Source organism: Spinacia oleracea, chromosome 2 (assembly GCF_020520425.1).
Source record: "Spinacia oleracea cultivar Varoflay chromosome 2, BTI_SOV_V1, whole genome shotgun sequence".
NCBI classification, from domain to species: domain Eukaryota; kingdom Viridiplantae; phylum Streptophyta; class Magnoliopsida; order Caryophyllales; family Amaranthaceae; genus Spinacia; species Spinacia oleracea.
Window position 1 is genome coordinate 97,797,690 of NC_079488.1, and position 14,628 is coordinate 97,812,317.

General features: G+C 37.5%; 3 protein-coding genes across 3 annotated transcripts; all 3 read right to left on the reverse strand.

Annotated features, from left to right (window-relative positions):
* Positions 1-4,251: 4,251 nt before the first annotated feature.
* On the reverse strand, positions 4,252-4,880 carry LOC110787917 (protein PELPK1-like). Its single transcript, XM_021992550.1, has 2 exons — positions 4,667-4,880; positions 4,252-4,577 (listed from the first exon to the last, which is right to left on the reverse strand). Exons 1-2 carry the CDS (start codon positions 4,878-4,880, stop codon positions 4,252-4,254), a joined length of 540 nt encoding a protein of 179 aa, XP_021848242.1.
* Positions 4,881-5,866: 986 nt separating this feature from the next.
* On the reverse strand, positions 5,867-11,883 carry LOC110787961 (metal-independent phosphoserine phosphatase). Its single transcript, XM_021992600.2, has 6 exons — positions 11,715-11,883; positions 11,098-11,178; positions 10,264-10,392; positions 9,862-9,924; positions 8,912-9,036; positions 5,867-8,607 (listed from the first exon to the last, which is right to left on the reverse strand). The coding sequence occupies exons 1-6, from the start codon at positions 11,808-11,810 to the stop codon at positions 8,409-8,411; spliced, it is 693 nt and encodes a 230-aa protein (XP_021848292.1). The 5' UTR covers positions 11,811-11,883; the 3' UTR covers positions 5,867-8,408.
* LOC130467660 (protein PELPK1-like) lies at positions 6,054-7,160 on the reverse strand. Its single transcript, XM_056836237.1, has one exon. It carries the CDS (start codon positions 7,158-7,160, stop codon positions 6,054-6,056), a length of 1,107 nt encoding a protein of 368 aa, XP_056692215.1.
* Positions 11,884-14,628: the final 2,745 nt, after the last annotated feature.

Below are 14,628 nucleotides of genomic sequence, written 5' to 3' on the forward strand. Positions count from 1 at the left end.
AAAAAAAAAAAATATCACACTATCAACTAACACCATTAAATTAATAAGTCAATTCAAATGTCTTAAACTCTGCACCTGTCAAACCGGTGCGAGTATTAAAGGACGGAGGGAGTAGCTATTTGACGATCCGAAAATGGACCCCAAATTTAATCCCGTGAAAGGCTTCGATCAATGCACAAACAACGTGGGTTAGAATACCAAATCTCTATGTGGATACTTTTATAAAGAATTCCTAAAAATGATTGGTGCAAAGATTGGAAAAGTGTTACGAGTTGATAAGTCCACTGCTTACGCTGAGAGAGGTCAATTCACGAGGCTTAGTGTCGAGATCGATTTATCAAAGCCTCTACTATCAAAATCTGGTTGAAATGGTGTATATGGCGTATACAATATGAAGGCATCAAAATGGTTTGCTACAAACTAAATGTGGCAATCTTGGTCATGTCGAAGATCAATATCTGCTTTATGAAGCCAATGATAGTATGATTGTGGACCAAATAAATAATCATGTTGGATAAGTTCCTTATCGATGATCAGGGTAATACATTAAGACCTGGGATTGATAATGATTTTGGGTCTCGGATGTTAGTTAAAAAACCTATACGTAAAAGTCCTAAGAAAATCGATAAGCAAAATCAAGTTGCCGAAAATGTTGGGAAAGCTACGATCAAGACCAACATACCCCCTCCCGCCAAAGTTACAAATTCAAAAAAATGTCGCCAGAGAAAACCTTGGAATTGGGTCAAAACCTGAATCTGACAAGTAGGAGATCGGTCTATCCGACTCTGAATCTGACCATCGACAAGACATCTTTTCTATTCCAGATTCAGAGATGGGTGACCCAATCGAGCTACGGCTTATAGACTACTCCAAGCCTAGTCTGTCTGTGCTACCAAAGGCAATCATGCCTAATATTGATGCAGAGAATTTCAAAATTGTGCATGCCTTGATCAACATGATTGAGAGACATCAGTTTGGTGGGGAAAAGAGTGAAGACCCAATCTCCATATTCAGTCTTTTATTCAGTACTGCTCAACGATCAAGCAAAAGGGTGTTACTGCAGAGCAGCTGCCCCGATCCTGACATTTTGAGGGCCCTAGGAGAAATAAGGGATCAGGGCCCCTTCCGAAATGATACGTCTTTAATTAACTGAAAAATAATACCATTCTTTTTTTTTTGTTAAATCCATTATATTGTTGAATTCAAATCAATAAAAAATTATTATATCTCCTTTGCAAGATCCTAGAATTTCAAAATCCTGCTCTAGTCGATCTCTTGAAATATTTCAATAAAATAAATACTTACTTAATTACAAGATAATTAATATACGTAAGGAGATTTTGATTTTATTTTTAAATAAAGGTTGATTTTGAGCATAAAAAGTACTCCCTATCAGTTAATTTTGTCATCATTAAAATTTTATATCTATTTTAAAACTTATAGACCCTTAGTCTATCAAATAAGCATTTTTTTGGCCCACATATAGTTACATCAATTAGAAATGAGTACTAAAAGTCAATTACTACATACATAAACTCAACGTAAAACTTAATTATCTTGTAAAGTATTAAAGGACAAATATAATACAAATAAAGGGTTTAAATAATTGAGACACTATATGTACAAAGTATTATAAATGAGAAAATTAGTTGCTAAAAATTAAATTTAAATAAAAAAAGTTACAGTACAAGCTAACAAACAAAAAAAAAATTGACAAAGTTAAAAAAAAAAAAAGTTGAACGAAAAAAGGAAGATAATAAAGACAATGAAGGGAGTCAAACTCTAGACCTATGGTAAGTATTAAAGCTTTAGCATCTACTTTCTACCAATGAGCCAAGGAAATAACATGTGTGTTTAATGTGTTGTTTATTACTAGTACTAATTCACTGGACAAGCTATTAATTTGGGCCCCTTTCCGCCTCGGGCCCTAGGCGGTCGCACCCCTCGCCTACCCCCTAGGGTTGGGCCTGCAGAACAGCCCATGGAGATGCTTCATACCAAAAAAGAATGAAAGAATATGTTTCTTGTTTCTAAGTTAAAGTACGGTAGGCTCACTTGGCTGGTTGCTTATCTAGGGCCCTACATTAGGCGTATTTCCTAGTGCAAGTGTTGCGAGGGGATCCAGTATTGTAGACAGAACTGCTGATGTGCCAGCCATGGTTTCTATGGTATCTGTCTTATGATCAGAATTTTTTTTTCCTTTTCGAATTTGTCATCATTATAGCTAATCACACTCTTAATTGAACATTATATGCCTTGTAATAACTTTCCCTTCTAATTGGTTTGCAGAATGCTGATAACCGAAGCCTATTAGTTGTGAAATCGAAATTTCTTGATGATTCTGCAGACAAGTCAAAGATCTGGAAGCTCACTGAAATCAACAATCATCATAGTGCCGGTCACTGAGACTTCCTGATAGTATATCATCTATGAGGGTAAGTCTTTGGGGTTCTTTCCATATGGTATCATCATAATCTTAGACCTTAAATGTGTTGAGGTTAGGATGTTGTCACTGGGGCCAAGCAATATACATTTGAGGGTAAGTAATCACCTGTACATTATGTATGTCCACATCACAAGGAAAGTATTCAGGTAAGGATCTGTTTTGATCATTGAGTTTACCCAAATGTTCCCTTCAATTTCTTTGTTTTGGTCCGTAATCATAATTGTCAGAGTGCTCATTTTTATAGCAGTCACATTGTATTATATTGGACCTTCTTGTGTAGGAACTGGAAAGTACAACATCTTAAATGTTTTACTGTATCTTTTGGTTTCATCCATAGATTGATAAGTATATTTTCTACTACGTGATTTACTTCGTAGAAACTGAAAGTTACATCACTCATTTCAGTTCATTTTCTCGACTGTAACGGATGGAAAAATAAAAGGGTGGTTGTATGATAATGTCGGTTCAAGAGTAGATTTTGATGTGTCGGGCCACTCATCACCAAGGATGGCTTATAGCGCAGATGGGCTAAGGTAAAGATAATGCCCCCTTCCAGTGCTCTCTGAACTAACCTGTTATTAGCTTGGGTTTTATCTTATTACGAATTTGTTATCCTCGCTTGCATTTTGATGTTACATACAAGGCTTCTCCTTGTATCCGATTTAACAAGGAGGGAACGTTAATGGTTGTTTCAACCAGTGACAATGGCGTAAAACTTCTAGCTATTTCTGATGGGTTTAGGCAACTGCGTGCTGTGGAAAATCTCCCTTTCGATACTTTTGCAAAATCAGCAAAATTCCTTAAAGTTTATGGAGTATACCTTCAAATTCGATGATTCACTCTCGCTGTGAGAAGGGAATTGAAGCACGCCTCCGGGGGTTTCGTCGTGAGAAGGACAGAACGCCGTAGTGAGAAGGAAGCACGCCGCCGTGAGAAGGGGAATCGACGCCATAGGTTTCGCCGTGACAAGGAAGCTAGTCTTGACAGTGAAGAGTATTGTAGAGCAAATAGAAGCGTGGGAGAAAAACTTAGGGCAGTTCTTTGTTATTTTGATAGCGCGTGTTTTTTTAATTTCTTTTTTCGTATATTATTTGACAGCGCTCCTACAATACGCCCTATAGTATGTATGTACATACGACAACGCTTCTATCCTAAGCGCTATAGTATGTACATTTATGACAACGCTTATCCGATAAGCGCTGTTATATGCTATATTTGATATCTTTAACAACATTAGGGTTAAAAGCGTTGTTAAATGACATTTCTGTAGTAGTGTAGAGTATATAAGGTGTGTTCTCTTCAAAAAACAAAAAAGAAGAAGAAAAGGAGGTCAAGTCCAATAAGCCCATATAAATTCAATCAGATTTAATAAGTTTATGATAAATTCTAATAAGGTTTAATTAGTTTCAATAAGTATCAATCATACCTCATAAGTTCAGATGAAATCAATTCATATCAATTTAGGAGATTCCAGCTGAAGATCGAGATTGCACCAATAATACATAATATTATTTGGGGACTTAGAATAAACTTTCAGGTTGATCGGCCAAACAAGTTACATTTTACAAAATTGATCATGTGCCCCATGATGCCATGAAAGATCATCAGAGTTGAACACAGTTTCTTTTAGAGTTGATACTCATCGACACTAATGTGATCTATCGTTCATCAGAGCATGAAATCGCGGTTTCAAATTGATGCATATGATGAGATAACAACCATGTAAAGTTCATCCGATAATCCAAGAGGAAACACATAAATTACAAAGTATTTTGTACTATAATAGCATCAAAGAGGTGAAATGTTTAGGGAAAAGTAGGTTTGGGAAGCTCGTCCAAATGGGATTTAGGCATTTCAATAGGTTTAGGGTGCTCTGGTAACGTAGGCTTTGGCAATTCATACTCGGTAGGCTTGGGCGCCTCAACAGATTTAGGCTTTGGTAGTTCTGGTAGTGTTGGCTTGGGTACTTGGTGCACAATGGGTTTGGGGAGCTCTGTTATCTCGGGTAAGACGGGCTTAGGCATTTCAGGTACACTAGGTTTTGGCAACTCTGGCAGTGTAGGCTTGGGCAATTCATGCTCAATAGGCTTGGGCGCCTCATCCAATTCATGCACAGTGGGTTTAGGGGACTCTGGTAAGGTGGGTTTGGGAAGTTCAAGCAGGTAGGCTTGGGCAATTCATGCTCGATAGGCTTGGGCGCCTCATCCAATTCGTGCACACTGGGTTTAGGAGGCTCTGGTAAGGTGGGTTCGGGAAGTTCAGGCAATGTGGGCTTGGGAAGCTCAGGAAAAACGGGCTTCGGGAGTTCGGGCACTGTGGGTTTAGGAAGCTCGGGCAAGGTAGGCTTTGGAAGTTCAGGTTTTGGCAACTCTGCCTTGGAATGCTCATGCTCTGGTAAGGAAGCATCTAAAAGGTGACGAGCTGCAACCGGCATTGTCCCAGTGCTCATCACACAAGCAACGACCACCATTCCAAGAGGAAACAAGCCAGAACCAGCATCGAAACCATTTGGCTCGTACTATGTTGCAACAAGGTTTTCCTCTAAGTTTTCTTCATCTCAAACTCACAATGATGCACTGAAATAACACAGTAACAAGGTTTTCCTCTACGGTTCAATACGAACAAAACAAAGACAATAATAAACTCATGTTACTCATCATTCATCAATTCAAATGATGCACTAGCCTATCACAATACAATATCAGTATCTTATTATTGTTATCTATAATATTGATTAATAAAATAAATGAGTATGTTATATGCTGTATGACTAATGAGCAGTACTTCTATTATTGTTCTTGATATTAATTACAGAGTTCTGAGTATTTTATATTGCTCCCTCAGCTCTTAAATCCTAATGGTCAAACCATATTAACTTCTTGACCTTTAATTTTACTACCTATCACTCTATCAGTATACCACAGCAAAAATCATAAATAGATAGTATAACGTAGAGAAAAAAAAAAAAAAAAAAAGGAATCAAGCAGAACAAATCTTATCTGAATGACGTGTTAGGTTTACTTGAACAAAAACATATTAAAAGATATGCTGCACAAATTCTGGGTATTATCATTCTTAGCTACAATGTTTTCTTGTACATATATGAAGTACTGGTACGAAGTATTAGAGTTCCAAATTCCAATGGATTCTTTCTGAATTTCTGAAGGAAGTCTTGACCTTTTCCTTGTGCTTAGTCAGTTCATCTATAAATCTTACTAAACTGATCGATGTGCCCCGTGAAAGATTAAAGTTTTTTGTTACTTGAATCTCACATGTTTTTATTTTAAGGTATCAGCCCGGTTTTTAAAAGCTTCTCATTCTCAATATTATCAAATAATCAGTCATCGGAGCTGAAACAGGGGTGACAAATTGGTGCATATGCGACATGATACATGAAATGTTCAACCAGACAACAACACATAAGACATAATTATAATAATATATCAAAGAAGTGAAATGGTATCACGTACAAGGTTCAAAAATATGAAAATTGAAAATCAACGTACACAACAGTATAAAAAAGATAGTAGTATCCAAGTACAAAATATTTGTATATCATTATATAATAAATTCAAGGAGTCCCAAGAAATGCAACCTATTGTATCATTCAAGGCTTGTCCGGGATAGCAGACTTAGGGTGTTGAGGAATTGTTGGCTTGGGTAACTCAGGTACAGTGGGTTTGGGCATTTCAGGTAGAGAAGGCTTGGGAAGCTCATGCACTGTGGGTTTGGGTAACTCGGGCATTGTAGGATTTGGCAGCTCGGGCAATGTAGGCTTGGGAAGTTCATCCAAATGGGGCATTGGGATTTGTGGCAATGTAGGTTTGGGTACTTCATCCACAATTGGTTTAGGGAGCTCTGGTATGGTTGGTTTTGGCACCTCAGGCAATATGGGCTTTGGCATTTCAGGTACAGTAGGTTTAGGCAATTCGTGCTCAGTAGGCTTGGGCAATTCGTGCTCGGTAGGCTTGGGAAATTCGTGCTCGGTAGGTTTAGGCAATTCGTGCTCGGTAAGCTTGGGCAATTCGTGCTCGGTAGGTTTAGGCAATTCGTGCTCGGTAGGTTTAGGCAATTCGTGCTCAGTAGGCTTGGGCAATTCGTGCTCGGTAGGCTTGGGAAATTCATGCTCGGTAGGCTTGGGCACCTCATCCGATTGTGGCTTTGGTAGTTCTGGTTGTATTGGCTTGGGCAGCTCATCCAAACTGGGCTTCGGCATCTGTGGCAATGTAGGCTTGGGTACTTCATGCATAGAGGGTTTAGGGAGCTCTGGTAAGGTTGGTTTTGGCACCTCAGGCAACACAGGCTTAGGCATTTCAGGTACAGTAGGTTTAGGCAACTCTGGCAATGTAGGCTTTGGCAATTCATGCTCAATAGGCTTGGGCACCTCATCTAATTTGGGCTTCGGTATTTCTGGTAGTGTTGGTTTGGGTACTTCATGCACAGTGGGTTTAGGGAGCTCTGGTAAGGTGGGTTTTGGAAGTTCAGGCAACGTGGGCTTAGGAAACTCAGGCTTAGGGAGTTCGGGAAATGTGGGTTTAGGAATCTCAGGCAAAGTAGGCTTTGGAAGTCCAGGCACTTCCGGCTTCGGCAGCTCTGCCTTAGGATACTCTGGCAAGGAAGCCTCTAGAAGGCGGCGAGCTGCAACCGGCATTGTCCCGGTACTCAGCACACAAGCAACAAGCAGCATTCCAAGAAGAAACAAGCGAGAACCCATAGTTTCGGGAAGTGAGCCCAAACAAGTACAGAATTAGGATGGATACAACTACTTTTAAGAGGGAGTTTTTCTGTTTGCTTAGGATATGATATACTGTGTGCATTCGCAGGTATTTATACGTTAAAGGAAAGGCCTAGCTGGATGGATTTAGGTGGAAAAAGTTGAGCACAGTTCAACTCCTCAGCTATATTATCACCAACATTTAGAAAAAAACAACATGATACAGTTGCTCATCATTCTAACTAATCCAAGATTATTAAAATAAAAAAATAACTTCAGGTACTAAAAGAAACAGAACAGGAGAAGCCAAGATCTCGAAAGAGACTAAAATAGCTTTCAGGAAGTAGACTTTAAGGTACATCAGACCAACTGCATTGACCTAATTTTAGTAGATGTCTTTTTTGGTTTTTTTCCTCCTTTTTCTAAAGTTTTTTTCACTCTCGCTTAAAACTTATTTACTGAATATGCTAAGTTTTTTCTTATAACATTTCTTAATCAACAACCAAGATTTAATCAGTCCCTTCTATTTTCTTTACGGAATTTGTTTACGCTTACCTTACCCACCTTACCCCTTCATGAAATTCTTTTTACAGGTTGTCATCCTAAATGGGGAACTTGCAATTCATCACTCGTTTTAAGGAATTTGAATTTATTTTTTGTTCAAATTTTCAATCATGTTACCTTGTGGAATGTGGAATTTACTACCCAAAATCATCAAATTTCCAGAAAGACCACATGTTTGAACTGTGCTTCAAAGACACCAGTTTTCGCTGGTTACTTATGTCGATATCACAATTATATTCATACTCAAACTTTTCAAGAAGTATTTTAGTATTGGTACTGTTTTGGCTTATACTTATGTTGCAACGAGATACTCACCCGTGCTTTCTTTGTGTATACAAATAATCAGAGTTGGTATCTGACTCTCGAAGTAATAAAGAGGAGCAAATTGTGTAAAGAATTATATTTATGTTCAATTTTCGTAATTAGTTTAGCTCCAATTTTTATGGTAAAGAAATCATACAGAAAACTGACTCCTTTATAAAAGCTGGAAAAACAGCTACCAAGGAGCAGAAATCAAGTCACCACATACAGTTTATTATAAGATACTGAATCATGCTGTTTCCTTATTCCAATAGGTAATTCAATTGAGAATTGACAGCCAGCTAAATATTGCAAGAAATTCTGGTGCAAGAATATGGTCCAAAGAATTTCAACATACCCCGGCGTTATTGAGGAGATATGGTTTCAAATCACTGCTCGCAGCTCACCAGTTTCCAGCGCAAATTTTCGATGCTTTGATATGACACATGGAACTTTAACAGCTTCTAAACATGACAAAAAGTTAATGGAACTGGATAAATCTTGTTCTTTTTCCTTAGCAGCATTGATTATTGTCTGCAACATTTGGAGGGGATCGCCATGGCTGACTATCAATATTGCACATCTGCAGAAATTCTCAGGTTATTAGTTTCATCTAAATACGAAACCCCAAAAGCATAAAATACAGTCACTTATTTCATCATATAGGAATTAGGAAATGGAAATTAACAGTCTAAGGAATTATCTTAACTCTTAAGATCAAAATATCAAAGACGAAGACCAACATTTTCTGTCAGTTAGAAAGAAGATAATTTCATAGACTGTACAGTCAATATTATACTAACAAATACATAAACTATCTGATCGGATATTATAATACTGAAACAAAGAAAATGTAACAGGGTGCTTTGGTGAGAGACTGAGGGTACCCTTCAAACATAGTCTCCATTTCTTCCATGGCCTTCACTAGTCGTGAAACAACATCAGCAGCACTTTCGCCACCTTCTGGCCGCTTAAATGGATCTTTCTCGTCGAGTTCCCATATCTCTGGATACTATTAGGCATATAAATAAAAGTGTGAGGACTTGAGCAATGGGATAAAGCAGCAGCCCTATTATAATTTAAAATCAGTTTCCCATTAATAACGAAAACCATCCCTTATTCATTGATTATTGCATACTCCGTACTTATATAGCCCTATCCGGCTATCCCTATTTGGTGCATCATGCATGTGACTGAAACCGGAAAGGAAAAAACCCTATGAGCTGCAAAATCACGATTCCCAGCACGATTTAAATCTGCAGATGTCTTAGTGAAGATTCAAATGGTTCCGGTGTAACAATTAGGAAGTGTTTATATCAGCAGAAATTTTATCATCCCTCGTATTCAAAAATCACTTCTTCTCGTGCCATTATTATTTTGGCAACAAAATTATCCTCCTCATCGATAGTCTGTACAATGATTTTTGTGGATAGCAAAGATTTATTAATGTTCCTTACTTACGGTAACCACCTCAGATGGATATTTTTCTCAGTATCCTTCAGATGGTTTGTAAAAAATTCCACGGAAAAAAAATAAACAAAGAGATCACTTCCATTTAAGTTGAACAATTGAGAGATTCTGGAGTGCCTATCTGATAATTGGAAGTCTAGACTAGAACACCAAGTTAATGTAGAATGATATACTTCCTTGAAACTTAACAACCCCCCCCCCCCCCCCTCCCATACACACACACACTCACCGTTCAGGTGCCCACCACCAAAAATCATAATCCCCCACAAAAATTACTGAAAACTCAAATCATTTGTCCGAATCATGACTCATGAGAAGTTGAAGGTCCCATGCACCCATACGTAGAGCTAGGAAATGCAAAACTGACCTTATCATGTGATGAAAGCTCATATGAAGGACCAAAATAACGTTCCCGAAGATCTTCAATCACCTACATGAAGATATTGTCAAGTTAACAGCTAGAAAAGGGAAGTGCAATATTAAAAAAGAGCTTGTACAACTGAATAAAAAAGTCAGATCAACTTGACCAATTAAAACGCATCTACTTATCAGTGTCAGAAATGTGAACATATCATTTATTCTTATACTTTTGTATGGGATAAAATAGTTCAAACAACAGCATACATAATTTATCAATTGTTTTTTTGGCTGAAATTTATAAGCCTTCAGAGTTCAGACTTCAGAGAGACCATGATAATCAATATTAAGAGCTCTAGTCTTTATCTTGCATGGATCTTTTATGTTAGTTGATATACGTATAAAGGTGTACCTTGCGTTGACTACCTTCAAATGGAAGATTCAGGACAGATGCAACCACTTTAGCAGTATGAGCTGTTCTAGCAAACGGGGAGTAGCAAATGCGGACATTTTTCAATGGAATATTAGCATCCTTCAAATCCTGCACTTATGGCCCAGTTTATGTGAGATAGATGCATGGCGGTGGGGGACGTACAATTTCCATAAAACATCCACTTCAAACACAATTCTGCCTAATAACTCCAACCTTTTCTTTTACAGAAAATGGCATACAAAGGCCATATGGGGGCGGGGGTACATCCGTACATAGCATGAGATTTAATTATTTTCAGATATCTTAATAAATTTATTAAAGTAGTACACATGTGATTATGGAACAAACACCTGATATTTGAACTAAACCTACAAATACCGCAGAAACAGAAAACATCTATGTTTTTTATTGACAATAAAGAGGCAGAGACTATAACCATACAACCTCCACTGATTTCTGAGAAGCAAAAGTTTGAGTTCTCACTTTAGTCTGTTAGACCTTGTCATCGGCTTCTAAAAGCTAACACTAGTGCAGGGAAATTATGCTTATTGAGACTAAATTTTCAAGCAAGTTACCTAAAACATAAAGGATAAATCCATTCAGTAAATTAAAAGCTTATGAGAAAACTTCAATACATGTCAAACATTTCTCTATCCTTATGGACTCCGTCTCCCATTAGCGGTGAGCTACATATCTACGAGTTAGGATTTTTGAAATTGCAATGGCATCAATTCAAATACAAGACCAAATTTCAACTACTTGACATGTATTTCTTCAGAAGCGTAAAAAGCACGAAACTTGGAGTAAAACTACCTTTAGCAATAGCTCCCCAGCCAATTGGGCTTGTGCAACACCGTCATCGGCTAACTGATATTCTGCAAGTGTCCCGTTTTCCTGTGTGGCAATACATGATTTCAATTATCACATCAAATTAACCAAAAGTCCATAAAGTACAAAATGGGAATCCGGCAATACAGCCTCAATGTCAACATTACAAGCAAAATTTGTGTAAACAGTTAAGATTGTTTCCGAAATTCCTGAAATCAATGACAAACTTGAGACAATTCAATAACCAAAAGTCCATAAAGTACAAAATGGGAATCCGGCAATACAGCCTCAATGTCAACATTACAAGCAAAATTTGTGTAAACAGTTAAGATTGTTTCCGAAATTCCTGAAATCAATGACAAACTTGAGACAATTCAATAACCCAGATACCTAAAATTTGTTCTACTTTATCACAAAAATGCGAATTCTCCTCAGAAACTTCTTTCCCTAATTAATCAATTAAGAATCAAACAAATTAAGAAGAACCCATATGCATTTACATCCCACCTCATACAAATTATACAGTAACAATTTACCATGAATCATAAGTTTGATAAACACAGAAATGAAAGTGGGTTTCGAAAAAGATTAATGGAAGGTACCAAAGAGGAAACGATGAGGCCTTTCTGATTAGGGATACTCTTTCCATGTCTGAGAATCCAGTATTTGTTCTTCAACAATGTTGACGATGTTCCCATGCCCCCTCGCTTCGTTTGCTGTCTTTCTGCTTTGCTCTGTAGTATCTACTCTCAACTCTGCAATATGATCGAGCCAATGGGTCGGGCTGGTGGTGGGCTACATTTTTGTGATTTTTTTATTTTTTTGAATTGATTTTTTTTAGTTATAATCCCTCCGTCTCTTAATAATCGACCTGTTTTAACCGGATACGCTTACCAATGCAAAACTGTGACCACCAATTTCTTTAATTACATATTATAAAAACTTATAAAAATATTACCATTTTGAAAATATATATTAAGATGAATCCAACAATATATTATATACTAATATTTATTTTCATATACTACAAATAAAATAGGGTCAAAGTGAATTATGTGAATAGTGCAAAAAGTCAAATCGGGTCGAGTATTAAGGGACGGAGGGAAACTCTCTGTTTAAGTGTTTATGTTCAATTTCATTTGATATGGTCCTAAAACACCAAAATATGGTTTATGCATCTGGATATAAAATGCTGACTGTATAGCCTATTTTAAATGAACATATAATTCAAATATTTCACTTGTATATGTACAATGAAATCATTCTCCATGTTCATTAGATGCACAATAAATGTTCATCAGGGTGCCCAATAAACACTAGGCACCAAGGTGTATAATCCAAATTGTGCCAAAAGCAAAAAAAAAAAAAAAAGATAATCACTATACTAACTATACCGATTAATGTAGTGATTTTAACGTGTGTTCCTAAATTAAGAAACTTTTCTTACTTATCACCTTATAAAGTTAATTTTTTCAAACTTAGCACTTTAAACAAAATACTCCGTTTATGTGAAAAGTAACTTCCATGTGTGGATATTTAACTTTCTTTCTCTTTAAAAAACATAGAGCCTTCTCACTCTAGAATATCTTTGAGAGAAACCCACAACCAAGATGTAGTTTTTTTATTTGCATATTTTACTACTCCGTACTAAAATTTCTTCCTTAAACCTTTGTCTTTAACATGATGGGATTGGAACAATCTGCTTAACTAGTAAGAATTATTGAGCTTTTGGGAAATGGTCTGAAAAGAATGGGACCAACAATCAAGGTGCACTTGAAGATGGAATTGAAGGTGCGGATAAGTATAGCTTAGTTGTAGTGGGCAGGTTTAGAGATTATCGTGATTTTCCGGAAGATTTGGTCCAACAATGGATTGTTAATTGGTGGAAGACGAGAGGTCTTAGGGTTAAGAAATCAAATAAGAGGACTTTCGTGCTCTTTTGTCAGGAAGAAAGAGACCGTGATATCCTCTTATATAAGAGTTGTGCGTGCCTTCAAGGGGCATTCATGTCGTTCCAATCCTGTTCGCCGGAGATATCCCTTTCTGCTATTAAATTTAAAAATTGCGTTATGTGGGTTAAAATTTAGGGGATACCAATTGGATATAATAAGTCGGAAGTAACAAGGAGAGAAAATTAAATACTATTCACTATGAACTTAAAGCATACTCGGATGCTCCGAAATAGTATTTTGGGGCAAAATTTTGGGTAATTGTTTCTCAACTTTGGTATCGAGTTTCTTCATCACAAATCCGACAGGGCGGAAATTATGAGTTGATTTCAGGTACGAGGGGGTATTTGTCTTCTGCTATAATTGTGGGTGTATAGGCCATAAAAAAATAAAACAAGTGCAGAACCCCAATTCAATTGATGGAGGTTGAATTAGGCTCTTTAATGCATAAGATATGTGGCTCTTTTGAGGGGCTATCCATTAATGCTGCTAATAATCCGGTCTATACCAATAAGATAACCGACCTTAAGCGAGTGGGGAGAAATTTGTAGAATATCAAAGTGGTTCTAGCTCATCGGAAGAAACAGGTGATCGATGATTTGTCGGATGTGGATCATCTTGATAAAAGGTCAAGATTGGTCGGCTCTGGGAACTGATTATGCAGCAGGTCCGAGCAAGAAGAGGAGGAGAAATGATTTCATCGGAATCCTCAAACATTAGCAAATCTGCAAGGTTCTCTAATGAAAGTATGAACATGAGGCTAGCTAAATTACCGACGATCAGAACGTCGCCAGGAACAGGCAAATGGAAAATGGATAGCTCTTTTGAGATAAATAAACGTCTAAAGAGCTCATTATCTATGGGTTCACAGATCAATGGTACTCGATTAACGAAGTCGGGTACGTGAGCATCCTCTCATCCTCTATCTTATAGTTTTCTCATATTTGACCATGCAACCCCTGGTCATTTGACCCTTTACCCAGTAAGTTAATTGGAGGGTATAACGGGGTTTTTCAAGTGTGTATTCCCCCATTCCCATTAATGATCCCCCCGAATCCCGATCAGTCTTCTATTCTTCTGATAATTCCTGCAACCAAATAAAATGCATGGTTTCCTTGGAGAATGGATTGTTAAAGAGCCCCAACCATCTCATTTATGGAAGTGTAACGTTCCCTAATTATTCACCTAGTTGGACCACTGTCTCATATATCCTCCTCCACAACTTTCTTACCCTTTTCAGCCGAGTAAAAAATGGAAGAATTTGATATTGTCCAGCTCAAAATCCAAGCTAATGTCAGGGGATTCCAAGTCGGTCCAAACAAGTGGATCCATCTTGAACAGTCTAAAAGGTGTCTGTTTGTGGTAGCCCATCTTCTTGATCCATTTATACCTATTATGGATCAAACCCTCGATCTTGGGCCTCAAATTCCCTACCCAACCTTCTATTTGATACCCATAGACCGATACTACTTGGGGGGGGGGGGCGGAAAAGACGGATTTATGATCTTTTCTTACTTCTTCCCTCGCAGACGGGGAGTGCCCAGCATTAGCCCATGCAGCGGTCCTT